This window comes from Microcebus murinus, unplaced genomic scaffold, assembly GCF_040939455.1.
Source record: "Microcebus murinus isolate Inina unplaced genomic scaffold, M.murinus_Inina_mat1.0 scaf001_hap2_Mmur4.0, whole genome shotgun sequence".
Lineage (NCBI taxonomy): Eukaryota > Metazoa > Chordata > Mammalia > Primates > Cheirogaleidae > Microcebus > Microcebus murinus.
The window spans coordinates 3,091,815-3,117,078 of NW_027438947.1; the positions used below are offsets into that span (position 1 = coordinate 3,091,815).

The 25,264-nt window shown below is 37.3% G+C and overlaps 1 protein-coding gene across 4 annotated transcripts in view; it reads right to left on the reverse strand.

The window, feature by feature from the left end:
- Window positions 1–13,793: 13,793 nt before the first annotated feature.
- NBDY (negative regulator of P-body association) overlaps window positions 13,794–25,264 on the reverse strand; it is a 74,303-nt gene continuing 62,832 nt past the window's right edge. The window contains exons 3-4 of one of the 4 annotated variants that reach the window (XM_075999698.1): window positions 21,621–21,776; window positions 14,055–21,011 (exon numbers count right to left, since the gene is read on the reverse strand). In XM_075999698.1, coding sequence (XP_075855813.1) covers window positions 16,902–18,584 — 1,683 coding nt within the window. In that variant the 5' untranslated portion in view covers window positions 18,585–21,011; window positions 21,621–21,776 and the 3' untranslated portion in view covers window positions 14,055–16,901. The other 3 variants (XM_075999697.1, XM_075999700.1, XM_075999699.1) reach the window with 3 other exon arrangements.

The window sequence follows — 25,264 nt, forward strand, 5'->3', positions numbered from 1 at the left end:
ATCTGCCCAACACCCAAATAATGTTATTATTATATGTGCACTTCAGTGTCAATCAGTTAAAACTAATTTGATGGTGAGTACATGTGGTACTTGTTTTTCCATTCTTGTGATACTTTACATAATAGAATGGGTCCAAGCTCTCTCCGGGATAATACAAGAGGTGCTATATCACCATGGCTTTTTTTTGTGGCTGAGTAGAACTCCATGGCATAGATATACCACATTTTATTGATCCACTTATGAACTGATGGTCAATTGGGTTGTTTCGACATCTTTGCAATTGTGAATTGTGCTGATATAAACATTAGAGTGCAGATGTCCTTTTTATTCAAGAAAATATGAGAGTACAAACATTTTGGTTGCATTTTATATCTTTGCCTCTCCCTAGCTAGGGTTAGAGGTATGCTCTTCCCCTCCACAATGTTCACCACATCCCTCAGATGTGGGTCTACCCCCAAACCTCCGAATCGTTGGTGAACAACACCACAATTTGAGCACCATAGTGTTAATCAGTCAGTACCAATTTGATGGCAAGTATATGTGGAGGCCATTATTCTGATCTTGTGTCACTTCACTTTGGATAATGGGCTTAAGCTCAATCCAGGATAATATAAGTGGTGCTAGCTCACTGTAGTTTCTTAGAATTGAGTAATATTCCATTGTAAACATATGCCAAATATTAATAATCCACTCATGACTTGATGGACACTTGGGTTGTTTCCACGTCCTTGCAATAGTGAATTGTCCTACCATAAACATATGGGTGCAGATGTCTTTGTAATAGAATGTCTTATGCTCCTTTGGGTAGATGCCTAATAATGCTATTGCTGGATTGAATGGTATTTCTATTTTTAGCTCATTGAAGTATCTCAAAATTATTTTCCACAAAGGTTACACTAATTTGCAGTCCCACCAGCAGTGTAAGAGTATTCCTGTCTCTCTGCCTCCACGCCAGCATTTGTTCTTTTGGGATTTTTTGATAGAGGCCAGTTTCACTGGGGTTAGGTGGTATCTCATTGTGGTTTTGATTTGCATTTCTCTAATGATTAGAGATGTTGAGCATTTTTGATATGTTTGCTGGACATTATTCTGTCTTCTTTAGAAAAGTTTCTCTTCATTTCAGTTGCAAATTTCTTGATGGGTTTTTTTTATTTTTTTTCTTGTTAATTCTTTTGAGTTATAGATTCTTGTTATCAGACCTTTATCAGAGTGGAGAGAGCAAATATTTTCTCCCATTCTGTGGGGTGTCCATTTGCTCTAATGATAGTCTCCTTGGCAGTGAAAAATCTTTTTAAGTTGATCAGATCCCATTTGTTTATTTTTGTTGCTTAGTGATTGCTTTGGGGGTCTTCTTCAAGAATACTTTGCCTAGGCAAATGTCTGAAATGGTCTTCTCAATATCTTCTTCTAGGATCCTTAAGGTTTGATGCCCTAGGTTTAAGTCTGTTATCCATCTTTTTTTATTTATTTATTTATTTTTTGAGACAGAGTCTTGCTTTGTTGCCCAGGCTAGAGTGAGTGCCATGGTGTCAGCCTAGCTCACAGCAGGCTCAAACTCCTGGGCTCAAGCGATCCTCCTGCCTCAGCCTCTCAAGTAGCTGGGACTAAAAGCATGCACTACCATGCCCGGCTAAGATTTTTCTATATATATTAGTTGGCCAATTAATTTCTTTCTATTTATAGTAGAGATGGGGTCTCGCTCTTGCTCAGGCTGGTTTCAAATTCTGGACCTTGAGCAATCCGCCCGCCTCAGCCACCCAGAGTGCTAGGATTACAGGCGTGAGCCACTGCACCCGGCCTGTTATCCATCTTGAGTGGATTTTTGTGAGAGGTGAGAGATAGGGATCCAGATTCATTCTTGTGCATGTAGTTTTCCAGTTTTCCAAGCACCATTTATGAAAAAGAGATTCTTTTCCACAATGTATATTTTTATCTGCTTTATCAAAAATTAGGTTACTATATGCAGATGGTTTCAACTCTGTAATCTCAGTCCTGTTCCAAAGATCAATGCCTCTGTTCTTGTACCAGTGTCAGGCTAATTTAATTATTATTGCTTTATAGTACAGCTTGAAGTCAGGTAGACTGACGCCTCCAAGTTTGTTCTTTTTACTTTAGATTCCTTTGGCTATATGAAGTTTTTTTCTGGTTTCATACAAAGTGAAGATTATTTTTTCTAGATCTGTAAAGTGGTACTTTGATGGGGATTGCATTTATTCTGTAGATCACTTTAGGTAATATTGACATTTTAATGATATTGATTCTACCAATCCCTCAACAAGGTAGAGTTTTCCCTTTGTTTACATCTTCTACAAACACACCTTTATGATAAAAACTCTTAACAAAATAGGTATAGGTGGCTCATACCTTAAAATTATCAAGTCCATTTATGAGAAACCCATGTCCAATAGCAAACTGAATGGGGAAAAATTGAAACCATTCTAACTTCAAGCCAGAACTAGACAAGAATGCACACTATCTCCTCTTCTATTCAACATAGTGCTGGAAGATCTAGCTATAGCAATCAGGCAAGAGACGGGTATTAAGGGAATCCAAGTGGGGGCAGATGAGATCATACTCTCGCTCTTCGTGGATAATATGATATTATATCTAGAAAAACCCATGGATTTGTCCAAGCGACTCCTAGATTTGATAAATGACTTTGGTAAAGTCTCAGGTTACAAAATCAATATAAACAAATCAGAGGCTTTCATATACACCAATAACAGTCAAGCCAAAACTCAAATCAAAAACAGAATATATTTTGCTGTAGCCCCAAAGAAAATTACATATTTAGGAATATATTTAATGAAAAATATGAAAGACTTATACAAGGAGAACTACAAAACCCTATAAAAAGAAATTGTAGAAGATGCAGATGTCTTTTTTATAGAATGTATTTTGTTCCTTTGGATAGATGCCCAGTAATGGGATTGCTCGATCAAATGGTAGTTCTAGTTGTAGCTCTTTTAGATATCTCCATATTACTTTCCACAGAGGTTGTACTAGTTTGCAGTACCTCCAGCAGTGTATGAGTTCCTATCTCTCTACAACCAAACCAATATTTATTGTTTTGAGACTTTTTGATAAATGCCATTCTCACTGGAGTTAAGTGATATCTCATTGTTGTGTTGATTTGTATCTACTGAGACATAATACAGGGTTCAGACAAATATTAGCCACAAACACGAACTACTGGCTCAGAGAGTAAGCTGGGTGAGAAATTATCTAAAGAAAAATCTAAAGGTAAGAAGCAACAGCTGATCCAGATGGGAAAGAATCAGTGAAAGAACTCTGAAAGTATGAAGAATCAAATGGAAAGCACACCATCAAAGGGGAACACCAGCTCTCTAGCAATGCATATCAGCCAAATTCAGAACTCTAAAATGATGGAAGAACATTTCAAACATGGATTGTAAGAAAACTCAATGCTATGACAGAGAAAATGGATACCCAACACAAAGAAACTATGAAAAAAAATCAGGACTTGGAAGAAAAATTCATGAAAGAAATTGAAATGTTAAAGAAAAATGAAATGGAACTTCTGGAAATGAATAATTTAATCAAGGAATTACAAAACACAGTGGAAAGCCTCAAGAATAGGGTAGATCAAAAAGGAGAAAGAATCTCAAAGACAGAAGATAACACCTTTCAATTTAATAAGTCAGTTGCAAAGACAGAGATGAAGAATAAAAGAAAAGAGCAAAGCCTATAAGAAATGTGGGATTACGTCAAGAGGCCTAACATTAGAGTTATAGGCATTGCTAAGGGTGAAGAAGAAAATACCCAAGGGTTGGATGAGATATTTGAGAATATAATGGAGGAAAATTTCCCAGGCCTTACTAAAAGTCTAGATATTCAGGTACAAGAAGTTAAAAGAACTCCTGGGAGATTCATTGAAAATAGGAAGACACTATGACAGATAGTCATCAGACTGGCAAAATAACCACAAAAGAGGTCCTCCTATGAGCTGTAAGGTAACAGAAGGAGGTAACCTTCAATAGAAAACCCATAAGAATAATGGCAGACTTCTCAACTGATAACTTACAATCAAGAAGAGACTGATACCCCATCCTCACTCTTCTAAAACAGAATCATTCTGAGCCTAGAATCTTAAACCCTGCAAAACAAGTTTGTTATATGAAGGAGAAATAAAGACCTTCTCAGACAAGCAAAGTCTGAGGGAAATTATTAAGACAAGACCTGCCCTCCATGAAGTACTCCAAACAGTGTTACACATGATAAGCACAATAAACACTCATTTACATTGGTCAATGTAAAACCACCCAAAAGCTAAAGGTCAATTGTCAAAAATGGGGGATTAGGGATGACCTCCTGGCTCTATGCTCTTGGAGTGGGAGGTGAAGAAGGCGGCCTGAATTACTCAAGTGTGTAGTTCTCCCACAGGATCAGCTTCACGGAACTGCAGGGACCCTTTGAGCGGTAGCAGTGCCGGAAAAAGGAGGAAAGTGACTCAGTGGATTTGCTGTGAATTCCGAGAATCCGAGTAGTACAGGAGGGACTGGATTGCAAGCTGGCCATGCTCAGTAGCCAGCCAAATGGCTGTGTGATCCATCCCACAGGGGGACGACTTCTCCTTGCCCATGCAAGCAGGGAAGTGCCTGAAGACAGCGTGAAGAGGTAACATGGACAGGCAGGCAGGTTGGAGAGGAGGCAGGAGCACAAAGTAATTTGAAATCTCCAGGGCATGGTGCAAGGTCGCCTTTGCTGGGAGATCTATAAACGCCAGTGGCTTATGCCTCACTTTTAAAGGGACAGAAAAGTGAGACAGATTGCTCATTTGACTGAGTTGTCCGGTGGTCTCGGGCAACCCAAGCGCTGTGAGGGAGGGAGCAGAAGAGGGGGTGAGCACCATCCTCCGCGGACCCTCCCCAGGCGTCTCCAGTGGCCCAAGCCCCAACACTGGGGATGCGCAGAAAGTGTTCACCCCACGCGGAAAGTTTTCACCCCTCAGCGGAACTTGTCTGCGGACCCCAGCCTCTTGAGCTCTGCCAGTGAAGTGGCAGAAGGGGGGGTGAGAGCCATCCTCTGTGGACCCTTCCCAGTGGTCTCCGTGGCCCAAGCCCCACTGCCAGGGTTGCAGAAAATTTTCACCCCTCAGCAGAACTTGTCTGTGGACCCCTGTCCCTTGAGCTCTGCCAGTGAAGGGGCAAAAGGGAGGTTGAGAGCCATCCTCTGTGGACCCTCCCCAGGTGTATCCAGCGGCCCAAGCCCCACCACCGGGGTCGCGTGGAAAGTTTTCACCCCTCGAGGGAACTTTTCTGCGGACCCCAGCCATTTGAGCTCTGCCGGTGAAGGGGCAGAACAGGGGTTGTATGGATAGTTTTCACCCCTCAGAGGAACTTGTCTGCAGACCCCAGCTGCTTGAGCTCTACCAGTGAAGGGGCAGAAGGGGGTCAAAAGCCATCCTCCATGGACCCACCTCAGGGTTCTCCAGTGGCCCAAGCTCCGCTGGTGACTCACAGAAAAGGGATAATTTTCACCCCTCAGCATAGCTTCTCAGTGGTCCCTGGCAACTCAAGCACAGCTGGTGAGGGAGCAGAAGAGGGAAGGAGCTCGCTTTTTGGTTAAGCCTCCTGGCAGATCCCAGTGTCTCAAGTCCCACCAGGGAGAGGAGGGAAGAAGTAGAGAGATTGCTCCCCAGGTGTTGTCCCCCGTCAGGCACCTCCCCATCCCACCCAACTGCTTCTGCTTTGCTCCTCATGAATAGAACCTACCCTAACAGGGTGGAAATAGGAAAGAGAGAGATCTTCCAACACTCAGGTGGGATAACTATACCCCCAGCATGTTCTGGAGTTTCGAGATAGGTTCTTCTCTCCAAAACTACAGACTCCAGCTCTGGGGAGAGTAGTGAAACAAACCATTATTCAAGAGGAATCCAGAGGCTGGACTTCTATCTCCTATTGCTTAGTATCAATTGCTGGCCTGTTTTTCACCAAAGGCCCAGACTCCTCCCCTGAAAGGGTTTAGTAAGAGCCTCTCTAGACTGATATCCAAGCTGAGACACGAACCCATATCCTAGAGGCAACCTGGAAGGCAGGGTCCTCAGCCAAAGGATCAGCCCCAAGCCCTGGAAAAATGCAGTAGTGAGGGAGTCCGTTTTTAGTGCTAAGGCCCGCCTGGGTTGCAGAAGGTCCTTGTCTGTGACTAGGCCACTGGTATTCCATAGGGTAGGGCCTGACCACTCATATGCAGGAGCAGAGTTGCCAGGAAGGTCGCTCTCTGTTCTGTGTCCATCAACACCCCTGGGCAAGACCACTTCAACAACCCTGAGTTTTTTACTTCACACCATCCAGAAAAACTCCATCCCTGGAGGGGTGCGGTAAAAAGAGTTGATGCCGAGTTGGTCTGGATTATCTGTTAAAAGCAGAATACAAGGGCTTATTCTTGTATCCAGGTAATTGCCAAATTATAGACTTGTGTTCTGAGAAGGAGTATCTCAGTGAGAATCCCTAACAGTTGCACCAAAAGACACTTTCCACCAGGAACTGCCACACATATGCAGCGAATGATCTCTGAATAACTTTTTAGCAACCCCCCTCTAGGCACAGATCAAGCAACCTCTGAAGTATAATCTCTTAAGTTTGCCGATGCCTATTGCTTATACCCCAACTAAATATGTAACAGGGCCCAAGGATCCCCTGGGAGAGGCACAGCATTCACCAAAGGCTGAGAGTCCTGTTTACCACATTTAAAGGTTTAGAGCTCATTACAAGGTATTGGAAAAGCTTGATAATGAACCTCCCCTCACAAACCACAAGCAACAAAAAGAGACAGTAACCTCATAGCTCATCAGAGTGCCTCTCTCTTCATACGAGTAGTTGATACGGGAATCATGCTCACAAGAGGGATTTAATTTCAGGGAGTCTAAGCAAGGTTTCCAATCTCACTAATCTCTAGTAAAAGTGGGTGAAGACAACAGGTCAAAGATAACCCAACAGGCACAGACTCCTCTAACACAATCCAGGTCCACAGCACATTTCCCCAGATCTACCAAGGATCATCCCACCAGAATTCCTGATTTTAGCTGATAATCCTATCTCTGCACCTCCAATCCTCAATACAGCAGCCAGATGAGACAGAACCAGCAAAAGTTTACAGAAAACATGAAGGAGGAGAGAGAAAAATCACCTCCAAAGCAAAATACTCATTCTCCATCATCTGACACCAAATTCCATGATATTAGTAAACTGACAGAGGAAGATTTCTGAATATGGATTGCTACAAAACTAAATGGAATTGTAGAGAAAATAGAATCACAACATAGAGAAACCACAAGAACAATATAGAAAATGAATAAAAGATTCTCCAAAGAAATTGAGACAATCAAGAAAAACTAAACAGAAATTCTGGTAATGAAGGAAACAATCAAGGATCTCCATAATTCAGTGGAAAGCCTAAAGAACAGGATGGACCATGCAGAGGAAAGAATCTAAGAACTTGAAGATTATGCCTATGCTCTAAACAAATAGGAGGAAGAAAGGGAACACAGAAACAAGATACAAGATCAAAATTTACAGGAAGTGTGGGATTATGTTAAAAACTCGAATATCGGCTTGATTGGGATTCGAGAATGGGTAGAGGAACATTCACAAGGGCTGGAAAACATTTCACGGAATACTGGAGGAAAATATGCCAGGCCTGGACAGAAATCTTGATATCCAAATACAAGAAGCACACAGAACACCTGGGAGACTCAATGTGAAAAGGCAATCACCTCTCCACGTGGTTTTGAGGCTGACCAAAGTAAACGTGAAAGAAACAATTCTCTGTGCAGCGAGATGGAAGCAGGAAATGACCTATAAAGCTAAGCCTATCAACTAACAGCGGACTTCTCATCTGAAACCTTACAACCCAGAAGGGATTGGGTGCCTATCCTTAATCTTTTAAAACAGAACAAAGTTCAACCTAGAATTCTTTATCCAGCAAAATTAAGTTTCATATATGAAGGAGAAATGAAGTCCTTCTCAGAAAAATAATCACTGAAGGAATTTGCAAAGACCAGACCATCCCTACAGGAAGTTCGCAGACCCGCATTTCTAACCGAACAGGGCAGTAGACACTCCTCAAAGTGAAATCATCAAAGAATTAAAGTTTAGATCTCTAATTAAATGATGGCTCAAAGAGTAAAACAAAGCAACAAGTGTCCACCCAACAATATGAAGGGTATTCTTCCTCCAATTTCAATCCTTTCAATAAATGTAAATGGTTTAAACTGTCCTCTGAAGAGACATAGACTGGCAGAGTGGATAGAAATTCACAAGCTTAGCATCTACTGTATACAGGAAACACATCTAACCCACAAAAATGCCTCCCGGCTGAAAGTCAAGGGATGGAAAACTATCATCCAGTCAAATGAGAGTCAAAGAAAGCTTGAGTAGCTATACTATTTGCAGATAATATAAGCTTTAATATAGCAAAAGTAAAAAAGGATAAAGATGGCCATTATATAATGGTGAAAGGGAAGATCCAACAAGAAGATTTAACAATTCTTAATATCTACGTACGTAATACAGGAGCACCCAATTACTTAAAGCAAACCTTGTCTACTCTAAACACTTGGTTACACAACACTGCCATAGTAGCAGGGGACTTCAACACTCCATTGAATTATCTGGATAGATCCTCCAAACAGAAAATAAGCAAAGAAATAATGGACCTGAACAAAGCCCTTGATCAAAAAGGTCTGACAGATCTTTATAGAGTATTTCTTCCAAATAAACGTGAATTTACATACTTCTCAGCAGCCCATGATCCTACTCCAAAATTGATCACATCCTAAGCCGCAAATCAGATATGAAAAAATTCAAGAAAATACAAATTATACCTTGTATCTTTTCTGGTCATAATGGTATAAAATTAAAGTTCAATTCCCATTGAAACACTCACCCCCTCACAAAATCATGGAAACTATGCAATCTATTATTGAAAATTTACTGGGTAAAGGAACAAATTCAGAGGGAAATCAAGAATTTCTTCAAACAAAATGATAATGGTGATACTTCTTACCAAAACCTGTGGGATACAGCAGAAGCTTACCTGAGAGGAAAACTAATAGCACTTAACATTCAAATTCATAAAACAGAAAGCTTAGATACCGACAACCTAATGAATTAGTGTAAGGAATTGGAAAAAGAAGAGCAAACAATTTCCAATCCTAATAGAAGAAAAGAAATAACAAAGATCAGAGCAGAACTGAATGAAATGTAGAACAAAAGAACTATACTAAAGATCAACAAAACCAGAAGCTGGTTTTTTGAAAAAATAAACAAAATTGATGGCCCTCTTGCTAGATTGACAAGGACCCTAAGGGAAAGGACTCTAATAAACTCAATAAGAAATGGAAAAGGGTAGATCATAACAGATACCACAGAAATACAAAACATTATATTTGACTATTATAAAAAAACTATATGCCCCAAAACTACAGAACGAAGACAAAATGGACAAATTCTTGGATTCATACAGCCTCCAAGAGTTCATCCAGGAGGCAACAGAATTCCTGAACAGACCAATCTCAAGCTCAGAAATTGAAGCAGTATTTAAAAATCTCCCCAAACGGAAAAGTCCCGGGCAAGATGGCTACACTTCAGAGTTCTACCAAACATACAAAGATGAACTCATATCTATACTACAGAAACTATTCCACACTATTGAGAAGGATGGTATCCTTCCTAACTCATTCTATGAAGCCAATATCACCTTGATACCAAAGCCAGGAAAGGACACAACAAAAAAAGAAAATTACAGACCAATATCCCTCATGAATACAGATGCAAAAATCCTAAATAAAATTTTAGCGAATAGAATTCAGCAGCACATCAAAAAAATAATTCACCATGACCAGGTGGGCTTTATTCCAGAGATGCAAGGATGGTTCAACATATGCAAGTCTATAAATGCAATTCACTTCATAAATAAAATCAAGAACAAAGACTATATGATTCTATCAATAGATGCAGAAAAAGCATTTGACAAAGTCCAACACACCTTTATGATAAAACCTCTTAACAAAACAGGCATAGACGGCTCATACCTTAAATTTATCAAATCCATCTATGACAAATCCACTGCTAACATCATTCTAAATGGGGAAAAATAAAAATCTTTCCCCCTTTGATCCGGAACTAGACAAGGATGCCAACTATCTCCTCTCCTATTCAACATAGTGCTTGAAGTCCTATCAATAGCAATCTGGCAGGAGAGAGGCATTAAAGGCATTCAAGTGGGGGCAAATGAAACAAACTCTGGCTCTTCACCACTGATATGATATTATACATAGAAAACCCCATGGACTCTTCCAAGAGACTCCTAGATTTGATAACTGAATTTGATAAAGTTTCAAGTTATAAAATCAATATGCCAAGAGTCATCAAGCAGAAACTCAAATCAAAAATGCAATACCTTTCACTATAGCCCCAAAGAAAATTAAATATCTAGGAGTATACTTAACGAAGGATACAAAAGATTTATACAAGGAGAACTATGAAACACTAAAACAAGAAATTGCAGAAAATTTAAACAGATGGAAAATTCTACCTTGTTCATGGATTGGTAGAATCAATATAGTTAAAATGTCAATATTACCTAAAGTGATCTCCAGAATCAATGCAATCCCCATGAAAATACCATCAGCATTCTTTACAGATCTAGAAAAAATAATTCTTCACTTCGTATGGAACCAGAAAAAACCTCATATAGCCAAAGCAATTTTAAATAAAAAGAACAAACTGGGAGGAATCAGTCTTCCTGACTTCAAGCTGTACTATAAAGCAATAATAGTTAAATCAGCCTAGGACTGACACAAGAACAGAAGCATGGATATCTGGAATAGATCTGAGATACCAGAGATGAAACCATCAGTATATGGTAATCTAATCTTTAATGAAGCTGACAAAAATATACAATGGGGAAAAGAATCTCTCTTCAATAAATTGTTCTGGGAAAACCATTTAGCTACATGCAAAAGAGTGAATCAGGATCCCTACTTCTCACCTCTCACAAAAATTCACTCAAGATGGATAACACACTTAAACTTAAGGCATGAAACCTTAAGAATCCTATAAGAAGATGTTGGGAAAACCTTATCATACATTGGTCTAGGCAAAGAATTTTTGAGGAAGATCCCCAAGGCAATCACTGCAGCATCAAAAATAAACAAATGGGATCTGATCAAATAAAAAAGTTTCTGAACAGCCAAGGAAACCATCAGTAGAGCAAATAGACAACCCACAGAGTGGGAAAAAATATTTGCTCTCTACATCTCTGATAATGGTCTAATAACAAGAATATATCTAGAACTCAAAAGAATTAACAAGAAAAAATCAATCCCATCAAGAAATGGGCGACGGAAATGAACAGAAAATTCTCCAAAGAAGACAGAATAATGGCCTTCAAACATATAAAAAATGCTCAGCATCTCTGATCATCAGAGAAATGCAAATCAAAACCACAATGAGATTCCACCTACCCCCAGTATGAATGGCCTATATCAAGAAATCCCAAAACAACAAATGCTGGCGAGGATGCAGAGAGACAGGAACACTCTTACACTGCTGGTTTGACTGCAAATTAGTGCAACCTTTGTGCAAAACAATTTGGAGATACCTCAAACAGCTAGAAATAGGGGAAGGAAGGGAAGAATTTACACTTACAAAATAGGGCGATGAGCATCACCTGAGAGTAGGACATGCTTGATGTTTTGGTAAGGCGGGGGGAGGGGTTTGGGTGTGGGGAGGAATGGCAGGTGCAATATATGTAACCCTAACAATATTTGTACCCCCATAATATGAAAAAAATATATATATACCATTCAACCCAGCATTGTTTGGGCATCTACCCAAAAGAGCATAAGACATTCTATTATAAAGACATCTGCATCTGAATGTTTATGGCAGCACAATTCACTATTGCACGGTCATGGAAACAACCCAAGTGCCCATCAATTCATGAGTGGATAAATAAAATGTGGTATATGCTCACAATGGAATATTACTCAATTCTACGAAATTACAGTGAGCTAGCACCATTTATGCTATGCTGGATTAAGCTTAAACCCGTTATCCAAAGTGAGGCGACACAAGACATGGAAAATGGGCCCCACATCTACTCGCCATCAAATTGGTACTGACTGATTAAAACTATGGTTCTCAAATGGTGTTAATGTTCACCAGGGATTCTGTGGGGGGGACTCAATCTTATGGATGTGGCGAGCATTTTGGAGGGGAAGGGCATAACCCTAACCGTTCTTAGGGAGAGGCATAGACATACAATGTAACCAAAATGTCAAAAACCAACAAAAAAGAAAAAAAAAAAACTTTTCATCAGGTGGTGGGCAGGCGGGAGGGTGGAGGAGGAGAAGGGTGTGTACTTACATAATGTGTGCGGTGTGCACCACCGGGGGATTGGACACGCTTGAATCTCTGGCACATGGGGGGGGGAGGGAGGGGAGCAGGGACTATATTTGTAACCCTAACCATATTTGTACTCCCGTAATATGATTAAATAAAAGGAAGGAAAAGAAAAGCTAAAGGTCAAAGTCCAGATACCACAATGGCTCAAGAGAGAAATCAAAGCAACCAAGTTCAACTTAACAGGATGAACAGAAATCTGCCCCACTTATCAATTCTTTCAATAAATATGAATGGCTTTAAGTGCCCACTAAAGAGATATAGGCTGGACCAATGAATAAATTGACACAAGGCAAGTATCTGCTGTCTTCAGGAAATACATCTAACGCACAAGAAGCATTCAGACTCAAGGTGAAGGGATATAAAACTATATTTCAAGCAAATGAAAGCCCAAAGAAAGCTGACGTGGTAGTTCTGATTTCATAAAACTTAGTCTTCAATCAACAGAAGTAATGAAAGACACTCAAAAATTTTAAAACTCTAAAGTGCAATTATTGCTATCCTACTATCTTTAAAATAATTATCTAGAATATGCTGGGTGCCTAATTCTAAAGTATACATGTAGTATACTTCCATTTGTGATTTTTCAGATTCTTTGATTCTGAGGCCAATGGCTAATTTCAAGGGACTAAGTCAAATAGTCAGATTTCAAAATCTCTCTAAATATTTATTTTATAATTTCAGCTTCAATTATTTAATTGAACAAATTATTTGATTATTTCACATTTTAATATATGTGCCATGTTTATCTGACATTTTCAGATATTGTATATTCTTTGAAAAATATATTTATCTTTAATTGGAATTTAGAAGATAATAGTTCTGCTTTATGCCTCCCTGGCAGACAATTTTTATGTTCTATATGCAACTTTTCTATAAATTTCCAATTTTTGAACAATTAAAGAACTACATGAAATATTGAAAGTTGCTGACTGAAGTTTTCCCATTGTCCTTATATTTTTCACCATAATTTTAATAAATATTTTAAAATAGGATATCCTATTTATTTGATACTGGAAATTTTGGAATAAAAGTGGAAAAAATATAAAAAATAAGCACACTAAACATCTTTACCAGGAAAATTGTTAAGATGTAGAAGATTATGTGATGAGGATTAGTATGACAGGATATAGATATCATAGAAAAGCTGAGAGTAAAGTGCAGAAAATATACTGAGAAATTAATTCTTTTTCTGATTTTACCCTTCCTCCCCTTTCACACTACAATGAATGGATGACCATTTGTACAAAAAAGGTCATATTTTGACACCAATTTTAATAATATTTTATATTTGGAGTTCTTAGAAAATATTTATTTAAAATTCACAATTTACTAGCTAGTAGTCATATAGATGTAACACATCAGTTAGAGACAAAATTTATTGGGACCTTAATAAATTTATAGGAATTTACAGTTATACATCAAGGACTAGGTGTCACCAAAAGAGAACATTGATTGGCTGCTGCAGGACGATCTTACAGGCATTATTTGCTTTGATGAGTTCACCATGATCCAGGCCATGGATCTACAATCTTAGAGGTTTACAAAATGATCTTGTGCATGTCCTAGAATTCATCCAAATTCAGGAAGTGAAATCCCTCTGATTACATCATAAGTTGACTGAAAGATACAGAAAGAGAAGTACAATTTATTAATTTATAATGGGAAATGCAGTTATTATACAGGTAAGATATATCTATTGAGCAGGTAACATACTGCATACTCCTTTCCCTTTGAATCAGGATACTGGGGAAGAAACATTTTTAGAAGAGGCTTTGATAAACATTAAATCAAGGTCATAGGATGCTGATAATCTGCATCTTGCTTGGTACTTAATAGATTTGACTGCATCCTTTATCTATCAGGTTGAACAGATATTTCTTTAATCACCCCAGGCATATTTCCCCCAGAAAAGTGCTGGCAAGTCTACCTCTGTGACTCTTGTTTTACTAGGCTTCCATAATTGATCAACCAAGCCCATTATTACCACATTGTCCTTGGGCACACACTTATATTATTTAGAAAATGTATATTTATTTATGAAACTAGTATTACATGAATATAATCAAACTGTATATAATTCAAAAATCATAGACAAAAGTCTTCTTGCCACCAAATTTTACTATTCCTCAGTCCTATTTCCAGAAGAAAACATAGGTATCAATTCTGTCTAGGTATTTAAATATACACATACATAATACTTATAGTAATATAGTGTTTTAGATTGGGAGTTTTTAATATAAATTAGATCATCCATACATGCTCTTCTGAAATTTGTTTTTAAGCATTAAAAATGTCTTGATGATTTTCTATACCAAAATAGATCTACCCCAATATTTCTAATATCTCACAATATTACATTTTATTATAGCAGAATTTATCAAATCCTTTCTGCTGCAAAGTATTTAGTATGTTTGCAAATTCTCTTTATTATAAACAATGAAGTTGATTTGTTCATATATAGGATTTTTCCATCCATTCCACAAATGGAGAAGTCAAAGTACACAAACATTAAAATGTTGACACTGCTAAAATACTTTTAAAATTTACAATTTCATAGAAAGTATATATTTCACCACATTCTTCCTAAAACTGAGACTGAGAATTATGGAAACTTTTCATTCTGGCAAATATAAAGGGTTAATAGTAAAGTCAACTAAATTTGTAATCATTATTGGCTATTTATATATTTTTTTCTATGAACCACCAGTTCTGTGACTATTTTTTCTGTCAGATTGTTTGTGTTTTGTATTAATGTACAAGAGTGTTTTACATATTATGAGTACTAATGATTTATGAATATATTTTAAATGTTATAATACTGTATATCAATTGTCTTCTAAGTTTATTTTATTTTATTTTTTTGACAGGTACAGATAAACTTTATGCAGAAAATCTAAAACAGAAATGCACTTTAGCAGTGAGGCACTTTCTCTTAAATATTTCAATAAAGCTAAACAGTTCACAATATTATAGAATACTTATTTTTTCTTAAAGAATCAGTTTAAATTTAGATTACATTTGAGTATATAATATAGTTGAGCAAAGGCATTACATTTATAAAATGTGGCACATTAGTATGGGATAGATTGAATAAAGAAATATCAATGAATAAAGAAATATGCTTTTATAAAAATCATTAGAAGACATTACCCAAGTTACTCACAACCCAGACTGAATATTACCTCACCGATGAGCGTTTTAGTTTAGTTTTCATACTTAGAAGTGTCTTGTTAATCTAGAGAAAAGGGTATATTTTGATTTCTCCATTAATTGATGTGATTACTTCAATTAAAGTAATATTTATAAACCATGGACATTCTTTATATCCAAGGCTCCTGGACCCTTTTGTATCTATGATTTCTAAAGCAGATAAAACAGAAAACAAAACCTTTTATGGAAATAAAGTTCTTTCAGTTTATTGCTTAATAAACAACAGATTAAAGAAAAACATTTAGTTTTTTTTATTCTCTACCTTTAGGAATTCAGATGATTATTCCTATAGGTTATTTATATAGTTTTTTTTATAAGCACCCTAAATTTATAAAGCTAACCACAAAAGTTACTGTACCTGGTTTCTTGCAAATTCTACAACCTGACTTAGGGGACAATTAACTGGGCTATGGTGTATAACTAGACATGAAAGTAGTCTCATACTTAGAAATTTGTAGTTGAATATACCAAAAGAAGTTGGTTGAAGAAGTGTGTGGCTCTAGTAGTGATACCTATTACCTAGGATCATCAAAAAATGTGTACCTTTCCCCAAATGACAATTGACGCCTTTTTTTACATAAGGTTTTCATATGTTTTGGCACATATTCCATTGCATTTCAGTAAAAGGTTAATACATTAACAGTAAATAAACAATTTTATATAAAACTAGTTTCAGTTCCATAATTACTTCCTATATATTTCCTTGGAAAATAGTGAAATTTTGTATGATCAGGCAACGAGCCAAATCTAAAGAGATCTAAAGAGATTGGATTTGGACTTACCTAATATACTGATAAATTATTCAAAAAAAATTTTTTTTTTTGCAATCACACAAGAGGAGGTTTATTTTCTGGCTAGCCAGGGTCCAAGCCCCAGAGAACCAACGCAGTGGCCACTCTCGCAGGCAAGGACCCCGACCGTAACAACGACATGCCTTTTATCCCCATGGTGCACAAGCCGCGCACATGCCGACTACTCACGGATCATGCGTTGACCTTTAAAGTGATTGGTTGCCCACTATTGCCTTTTGAAATAATTGGCGGGTTGGTTGCCCTCTATTGCCTTATGGGCCAGTCGCCCGTGCTTCAATGACCTCATCCCATAATTCCCCTTACAGCGGTGGAGCAAGCAAGCAATGACCAGAAGCAAAGGTTTGCGGTTAGCTCATTGCCCCACCCAAGTAAATTCCCGACAATTGGAAAAACTCCTCTGCCCTTCCTCTGTCCTACAAATTCCTCCGCCCTACATTCCCCCCTTTCTCTAGGTAGCAGACGAGCACTCCTGCTCATCCTCAAGGTCTCTTAGGTGCTCTAGTTCTATATCCCTTGACTGTAGCTGCTGATATTGTTGTTGCAATACTAGTAGTTGGACAGTGTTTATCCGTTCTTTTACAAATGTCGCCAGTCTATTAACTAGACAAGGCCCAAACGTGAGGACTAAGAGTAATATAATGAGTGGGTCTAGTAGGGTAGATATCAACGTAGTTAACCAAGGGGAACTATTAAACCAGGACTCAAACCAGCCTGCTTGCTGTTCGTGTTCTCGTTTGCAGCGGGCGAGTCCTTCTCTGACCCTAGCCATAGATTCTCTAACAACTCCCGTATGGTCTGCATAGAAACAACATTCTTCTCTGAGGGCAGCACACAGTCCTCCTTGCTGGAGGAACACTAGATCTAACCCCCTCCGGTTCTGGAGCACTACCTCGGATAGGGAGGTTAGTGACTTCTCTAGGTGCGAGATCGACTCTTCTATTCTTGCTATATCTTCATCAACAGCTGCCCTCAGGCTATGAAACCCTCTTTGCTGCATTGCTAGAGAAGAGATACCAGTTCCTGCTCCTATCGCTCCTAAGCCAAAAAGAGTAGCCAGGGTTATGGCTGTGATGGGCTCTCTTTTTCTTTCAAATATTAGGTTAGTGACTCTTCGCCCTACTATGCCCTCATACATTGTCTCTTCAGTGTGGTATATTATTTTTGGGAACACTAACACCATTATACAGTAATCTTTAGACCCATTGAAAATGGATAGACTAAGGCAAGGGGTCAGACCGGTTTGGGAGCAAATCCACCATCCACTTGGCCCAGGAATGACCCACTTTGTCCCTTCAGATCGATCTACTGTCCTGTTACCCTCGGCACAGAGTTGTGCATGGCTGGGAGGCACCGTTCCTAGACAGGTACCTTTGCCAAGAACCGACTGGAGGGTGAGTCCAGGGCCCCTACGGTCCCATTGACACGTTTTAGGGGAGTCTTCTGAAGAGAGGTTAAAATAAGTGGCCAACCCCACCGCCTCATAAAAGGGGGGCCTTACATCATAGCACAACCAACAGGCCTTTGTGGCATTGGGATTTGTACGGTTTAGTGTCTCGTATGCTGCTGTCAGCATTTTCCATAGGGGATCTGTAGGCTCCTCATTGGACAATGAGCCTCGGGGACTGCCTGTGCCAGTCGGTTGTGTTTGGGGAATCCCTGTGTTGGAGGGGGTACGGGGTGCCACAGGTCCGGGCCAGACAGTGACTGGCCGTGGATGTAGTACCTGGTTGGGTCCTACTGCTACTGGGAGCAGGGTAACCTTAAGTTTGATATACATCAGTGAGCAAAGGTATGGTCTACGGTAGAGGCATATCCCCCACGAGAGTCCTGTTATCCACCGCTTATCTCTCTTTCCTTCCTCTGTAAATTTTACCCTTATTAGGTTACAGTCCTCAGCATACCTGTCTCTGGTACAAGGTTGGACATAGGACATTTCAACAAGGCGAGGTTCCACCTGCCATTTCCACTCCCCGTCATTTGTGGTTACACAGTCCCATTCAGCACAATAATGATTAGCAATTCCTCCGCAACGGCGGTTGTCTTTTGGGGATCGGAACCCCGGGCATGCAAAGAAACCATTTCTGCTCATGGACACTCGCCTTTGGCCCTGCCTCCACGCTGCTCCCCCCATTTCATCTTCCGTCCAGGACCCGGGTGCCCAAAAGTATTTTTATAGCTCAAATTGCTTCACTTTTTCACTGATAAATATAAATTTTTAGGAATGACATTCAGATAGAGCTTAGCATCTATAATCAATCTGAAAATAATGTGTTCATCAGGCACTTATGGATTAAGTCACATATTAGCATATTTAAGCTGAATTTCAGTCTGGAAAATAAATTTACTGTATCAACTGAAATACCACTCTTTGTATAGGTATTTTGTCATATATAAGCTAAAAAAAGAAACAAAATTATATGACATATAATAATAAGTCTTTCTTAAAAGTGCATGCAATTCTTTGCAATACCTCATTCAGCCACATATTTATTTTCTTCCTCATTCACTATAAGGCCGCTTTCAATTTGCTTAGAAGGCAACATTAGAAGGAAAGAGTTTATCAGAAACACGGAATTGTAAAATGAGACTACAATGGAATAAATTTGAATTCCTGTAGGAAGTGAAGAATCAAAATACCTGTTTATTTAAAGATTACAATATGTGATAATCATTTTTAAAGTTAATTAAACCTGATGGGTTTTCCAGCAATGAAGAAAATCAGTTCTAAAACCAAAGCTGATCTTCAGAAAATTTGAAAATTTAAATCAACCCTATCCATTATATAGTTTCTCTAAAACTTTATCTTAAAGAGTCGTCTTAAAATAATACAACTATTAAAAAGTGTAACTGCTATTTTATTGTTTTAAAGTGGTTTAAAACATTATAAAATATGAATACTGTAGTTTAAAAGAAAGAAACTCAGGGAAGGAAAAGTCGAGAAAGAAATGCCAATTCCAGTCCAAAGCTTTATTTGCCAAGTTTCTTAGAATGAATTTTATCAAGTTATGAATTCTTGTAAATAGAATATATAATGGAAATACTAAGAGACCTTTGTCTAAAGTGGCATTATTGGATGCTGCTGTGATGCTACTGTAATGTAATAAATTATTAAATTGTTGCAAAGTGATGTTTTTGCCTTAAAATTTTATTTTGTGTGTCTTGAAAACTATAGTATTAAAGATTTTGAGATTGTGCAAATGCTGGGCACGCTTGGCATGAGATAATCTGTTTTAATTTTTACAAAATTGTACTATAACTATGCAAGTGTGTTTATTAAAAGGACACAAACTATAAAAAAATTCATTTATGGCCATAAGTTTTGGCCATGGAGCCAAAACATCCAAGTCTCATTTGTGGTTTTTAAAAATGCACTCTAAAGTGATTAAGTTAATTAAAGTTAAATTCCAAATACAAAACATTATATTAATCACTGACCTATAGGTGACAAATTTATAATTTTTAAAAATTCTCAAGGATGTCTGGGAACTGGGTTTCAAAGCATAGCAAAGTAATTTCTGTAGCCAGATCCCAATTCAGTTTTTGGTTGAATGTAATGGTCTTTTCCAACCATTTATAAAGAGTTAACAAAAATCTGCCTTTTAGATTCTGCTTGTGAGTACTCCCAAGAACAAACACAATCTAACAAAATTAAGTTAAGAAAGTATTGCCATAACCATTTTCACAAAAGTCAGGACAACTGAAAAATTTAATAGACTTTGACTTGAACAAAAGATGTAAGGAAAAGACAGTTATGATGTTTCAGCTTCATATTGTGAAATGTATCAAGATTTAGCTATATTTTATATACTTCCTAGAATTGTACAATGTTTTATTTCTGAGAAGCATTTTGAAATTCATAAGGCATTAATTTGTGATATATTTTGCTGGAATATATTGTGCTCATGTTAGATTTCTAAAACAAATATTTTTCCTAAGTTTCAGAGATTAATTTGTTTCAAAGCAATTAATGAAATAATTTCCAAAGAAATTTTTTGAAAACTTTAAATTTTAAAATATTTTCAATGAAGTTTTATTTTTATTTATGTTTTTCATTTCAGAATACTATGGGATTACAAACATTTTGGTTACATATAATGTCTTGGCCTCTCCCAAGCCAGAGCTACAAGCTTGCCCTTCTCCCATAGAGTGCACAATGCATCTATTAGTTGTGAGATTACACACCACCACCACCACCACCACCACCACCTGACTGCCACGCAATGAATATTTCTTCCATGTGAGCATCTTAGTGTTGATCAGTTAGTATCAATCTGATGGTGAGTACATGTGGTGCATGTTTTTCCATTCTTGTGATACTTTACTTTGAAGGATGGGCTCCAGCTCTATCCAGGATAATATAAGAGGTGCTAGTTCACCATTGTTTTTCGTAGTTGAGTAGTATTCCATGATATATAATGTACCGGGCATGGTGGCGCATGCCTGTAGTCCCAGCTACTCGGGAGGTGGAGGCAATAGGATTGCTTGAGCCCAGGAGTTGGAAGTTGCTGTGAGCTATGATGACACCACGGCACTCTAGCCCAGGCAACAGAGTGAGACTCTGTCTCAAAAAAAAAATATGTTCATATTATACATATTATTTGACATGATTTTATTCAATAATATCTCATAGTAACCATATAGATTTAAATGCTTTAGAAAATATCGGTACAAAATTGCACCACAATTTAGTCAGTAATTCTCCAAATGAAGAGAATTGAGCTTGTTACCAATATTTTATTAATCCACTCATGTAGTTATGGGCATTTGGGTTGTTTCCACATCTTTGAAATTGTGAATTGTCCTGCCATAAACATTCGAGTACAGATGTCTTTATTATCAAATGTCTTTTTTTCCTTTGGGTAAATGCCTAGTAGTGGGATTGCTGGATCAAATGGTATCTATTTTTAGCTCTTTGAGATATCTCCAAAATTCTCCTGTCATTCTTCACAATGAAGTCTGAATGTTTATTTTAAAAACAATCTATTTGGAAAAGGAATACATAGGCATTGAAACAAGGAAACAATGTAAAATGTATAAAGATAAGATTAATAATCTCCTCTAACAAAAATATTCCCAATCTGTGGAAGTTAATAGATATTAAAAGTGTGGTGTGTATGATTCACAATTTTTTCCATAACCACAGAATCATAAACAGATATATACTTACAAATATGCAAGGCTTCCTGTTTCTTGTTATAAGAATATGTTCAGGCCAGGTGCGGTGGCTCATGCCTTTAATTCTAGCACTCTGGGAGGCCAAGGCGGGCGAATCGTTTGAGCTCAGGAGTTTGAGAGCAGCCTAAGCAAGAGCAAGACCCCAGCCCTACTAAAAATAGAAAGAAATTAGCTGGACAACTAAAAATATATAGAAAAAATTAGCCGGGCATAGTGGCGCATGCCTGTAGTCCCAGGTACTTGGGAAGCTGAGGCAGTAGGATTGCTTGAGCCCAGGAGTTGGAAGTTGCTGTGAGCTATGATGACACCATGGCACTCTAGCCCAGGCAACAGAGTAAGACTCTGTCTCAAAAAAAATATGTTCACATTATACATATTATTTGACATGATTTTATTCAATAATATCTCATAGTAATCATATAGATTTAAATGCTTTAGAAAATATCGGTACAAAATTACACCACAATTTAGTCAGTAATTCTCCAAATGAAGAGAATTGAGCTTGTTACCAAATGTTTTCACAAATATTTAAATATATTCTCAGTCTGCTGAACAAGAGGGTAAAACAATTTTCAGAATATTCTCTTAAAAGTTACAGTGAACCATTCTCCTATTATCAATATATAAGGCAGATTAAGCACCTCAAAGAGAACAACCTGCTATTACACTTTAAATTTCTGAGAATGATGAATTAAACAAGATATATGTCTGATTAATTATGTATCAACATAATTTAAAAAGCAGGGATACGATTTTGTAAGAATTCAGTCATCCATATTCCCTTTCATGTGATAATATTTTCATACTTCCATGTGGAAAAATAAATTGTTCTTTAAAGTAATCTCTGTAGGAAGTCATTGTATACCAGTGAAATTAACCTTTGCTAAATATGTTTGAAATTTATTTCCAGATATTCTCTTTTGAGTTAAAATGCAGTGCTTTCTTTCTTCTAATTTAATTATATCTATTTCTCTAAAAGAGTCAAGATTTCATTGATGGCTATCATATATTCATGATGGCTGAGGACAATGTGCTAAATCAAATCATATACATTATAAAATTTTAATTTTATGTTGGCATGTTAATTTAATCACTATTTTCAGAATACATTCCTCAATGTGGCTACAATTATATTTTAGATATAAAAAACATACTTTAAAAGTGTAACTTGTAAAATAAATATTTTAAAATGTAATGAACAATAAATTATTCTTACCTGCTAGATTTGATTACACTAAAATCGATATTATATATATATATAACTGTCTGATTTGATTAACTAAAGGCAAGAGATACACAACAATATTATCTTTGCTCTAAGGTGATCAGCATAAAAAAAGATATCGTAAGTGATTTCAATGAATTAAACAGTAAACAAGAAAAGGCTGATAATATATAATATAATAACAAAAAATGAACCACCAAAGAGGTTAGTAGAACATTATCCACTTATAATATTAAAATTTAACGCAGAGACTAAGACTCTTACATAACCTGAGAAGCTATAATAAATGCAAACCTCTACTCCTGCACAGAAACAAGAAAAAATAACATAATTGAAAAAATAAATAACAAAAAAATGATGTGACCAGTAATGTATTTTAGGACAAAAATACAACTTAAACAGTATCACTTCTACTCAATGAATGAAAACATAAAAACTCAGCCTGGATCCATCAGAAAAAATGAATACTTGGATACGTAGAAAAAACATTAAATAATGTTTAAAAAATCAAAATTTTCAAAACAAATGATGATGTATTTCATACTACACTATAAGGAAGTAGAAGAACAAACAGAAGAAGGAAAAATAATAATTATGAAGATAAGAAACCAAAATTTTATGTGAAACATAATGATATCTACCACTCAGACTTGGAAGGAAACAAAGTTTGTCAGGATCCCTATATGAATTTTCTCAGCAATGTCAGTATGCAAGTGCAGGATGGGCCATTGTGGTAATATATCAAGAAAAGATACATATTAGTTGAACAAGTGACAAACAGTGCTGATTATTCTCTCATTTGAAAGTTTACAAACTTCTTGCAATATCATACTGTGGAAGAATGTGCACAACATTACAACACAACAAATAAAAAACCATAACAATTCTTCAGTGTTGGAAGAAGATGGGGGGTGAATTATATGTATGTTTCTCAATGAAGAACATTAAGAAACAACTCACAGAAAGGACATAAAGTATCTGTTCAAGTCCTTTGCCCACTTTTTAATAGGGTTATTTGATTTTTTCATGCTGATTTTCGTGAGTTCTAAGTATATTCTAGTTCTTAGCCCCTTATCAGATGCATAGGATGCAAAAGAGGACAGATGAATGGCCAACAAACATATGAAAAAATGTTCAACATCTCCAATCATCAGAGAAATGCAAATCAAAACAACAATGAGATATCACTTAACACCAGTGAGAATGGCCTTTATCAAAAAGTCCCCAAACAATAAATGCTGGCGTGGATGCGGAGAGAGAAGAACACTCCTACACTGCTGGTGGGACTGCAAACTAGTTCAACTTCTATGGAAAGCAGTATGGAGATACCTTAAAGCGATACAAGTGGATCTACCATTTGATCCGGCATCTACCCAAAAGATTCAATGACACTCTACAAAAATGACACCTGCACTCGAATGTTTATAGCAGCACAATTACCAATTGCAAAGCTGTGGAAACAACCCAAGTGTCCATCAATCCAAGAATGGATTAAGAAAATGTGGTATATGTATACCATGGAGTACTAGTCAGCTCTAAGAAACAACAGTGATATAGCACATCTTATATTTTCCTGGTTAGAGCTAGAACCCATACTACTAAGTGAAGTATCCCAAGAATGGAAAAACAAGCACCACATATACTCACAGCAAACTGGTATTAACTGAGCAGCACCTAAGTGGACACATAAGTATTACAATAATAGAGTGAGTGGGTGTATACATACATAATGAATGAGATGTGCACCATCCGGTGAGGGGGGAGGGTGTATACATACATAATGAATGAGATGTGCACCACCTGGGGGATGGTCACGCTGGAAACTCAGAATTATAGGGGGAGGGGGAAAGGGCATTTTCTGAAACCTTAAAATTTGTACCCCCATAACATGCCAAAATAAAAAAATAATATAAAAATGAATAAAAATTAAAAAAGGACAAAAATAATGGCCAATATGATTGCACAGGATGAATACATAATATGACTACACGTCGAGAACTAAGTGGTACACAGAGAACTGCATTTTGGTCACATTTTCTGCCCTTATTTTCACAGATAGTGTCAGAGATGTGATGACAGGCTGTCAATATGAAAAGGAAAAAATGTGAAGCTGAGGCAGGAGTTCCTTCTCCAGCTTTACGCAAGGACGACTAAGGAAGCTATCTCTTTAAAACATGAAATACTTTCTAAACAACTGCTGCCCAGCTACTCTCATTGTGACAAACACTTCCCACTTCAAGACATTATACCAGAAGAAATGCGAAATATAGCTCTTACGCAACACTACAAATGTATGTTCCTAACATTTATTAGTCATTGGACAAAAGGTGTGTGCCTTTCTGAGTAGCTGGAGAGTGTGGGAAATCCATATGTCTGAGGAGGTGTGGGTTTTCGCATATCTGTGCGTGTAC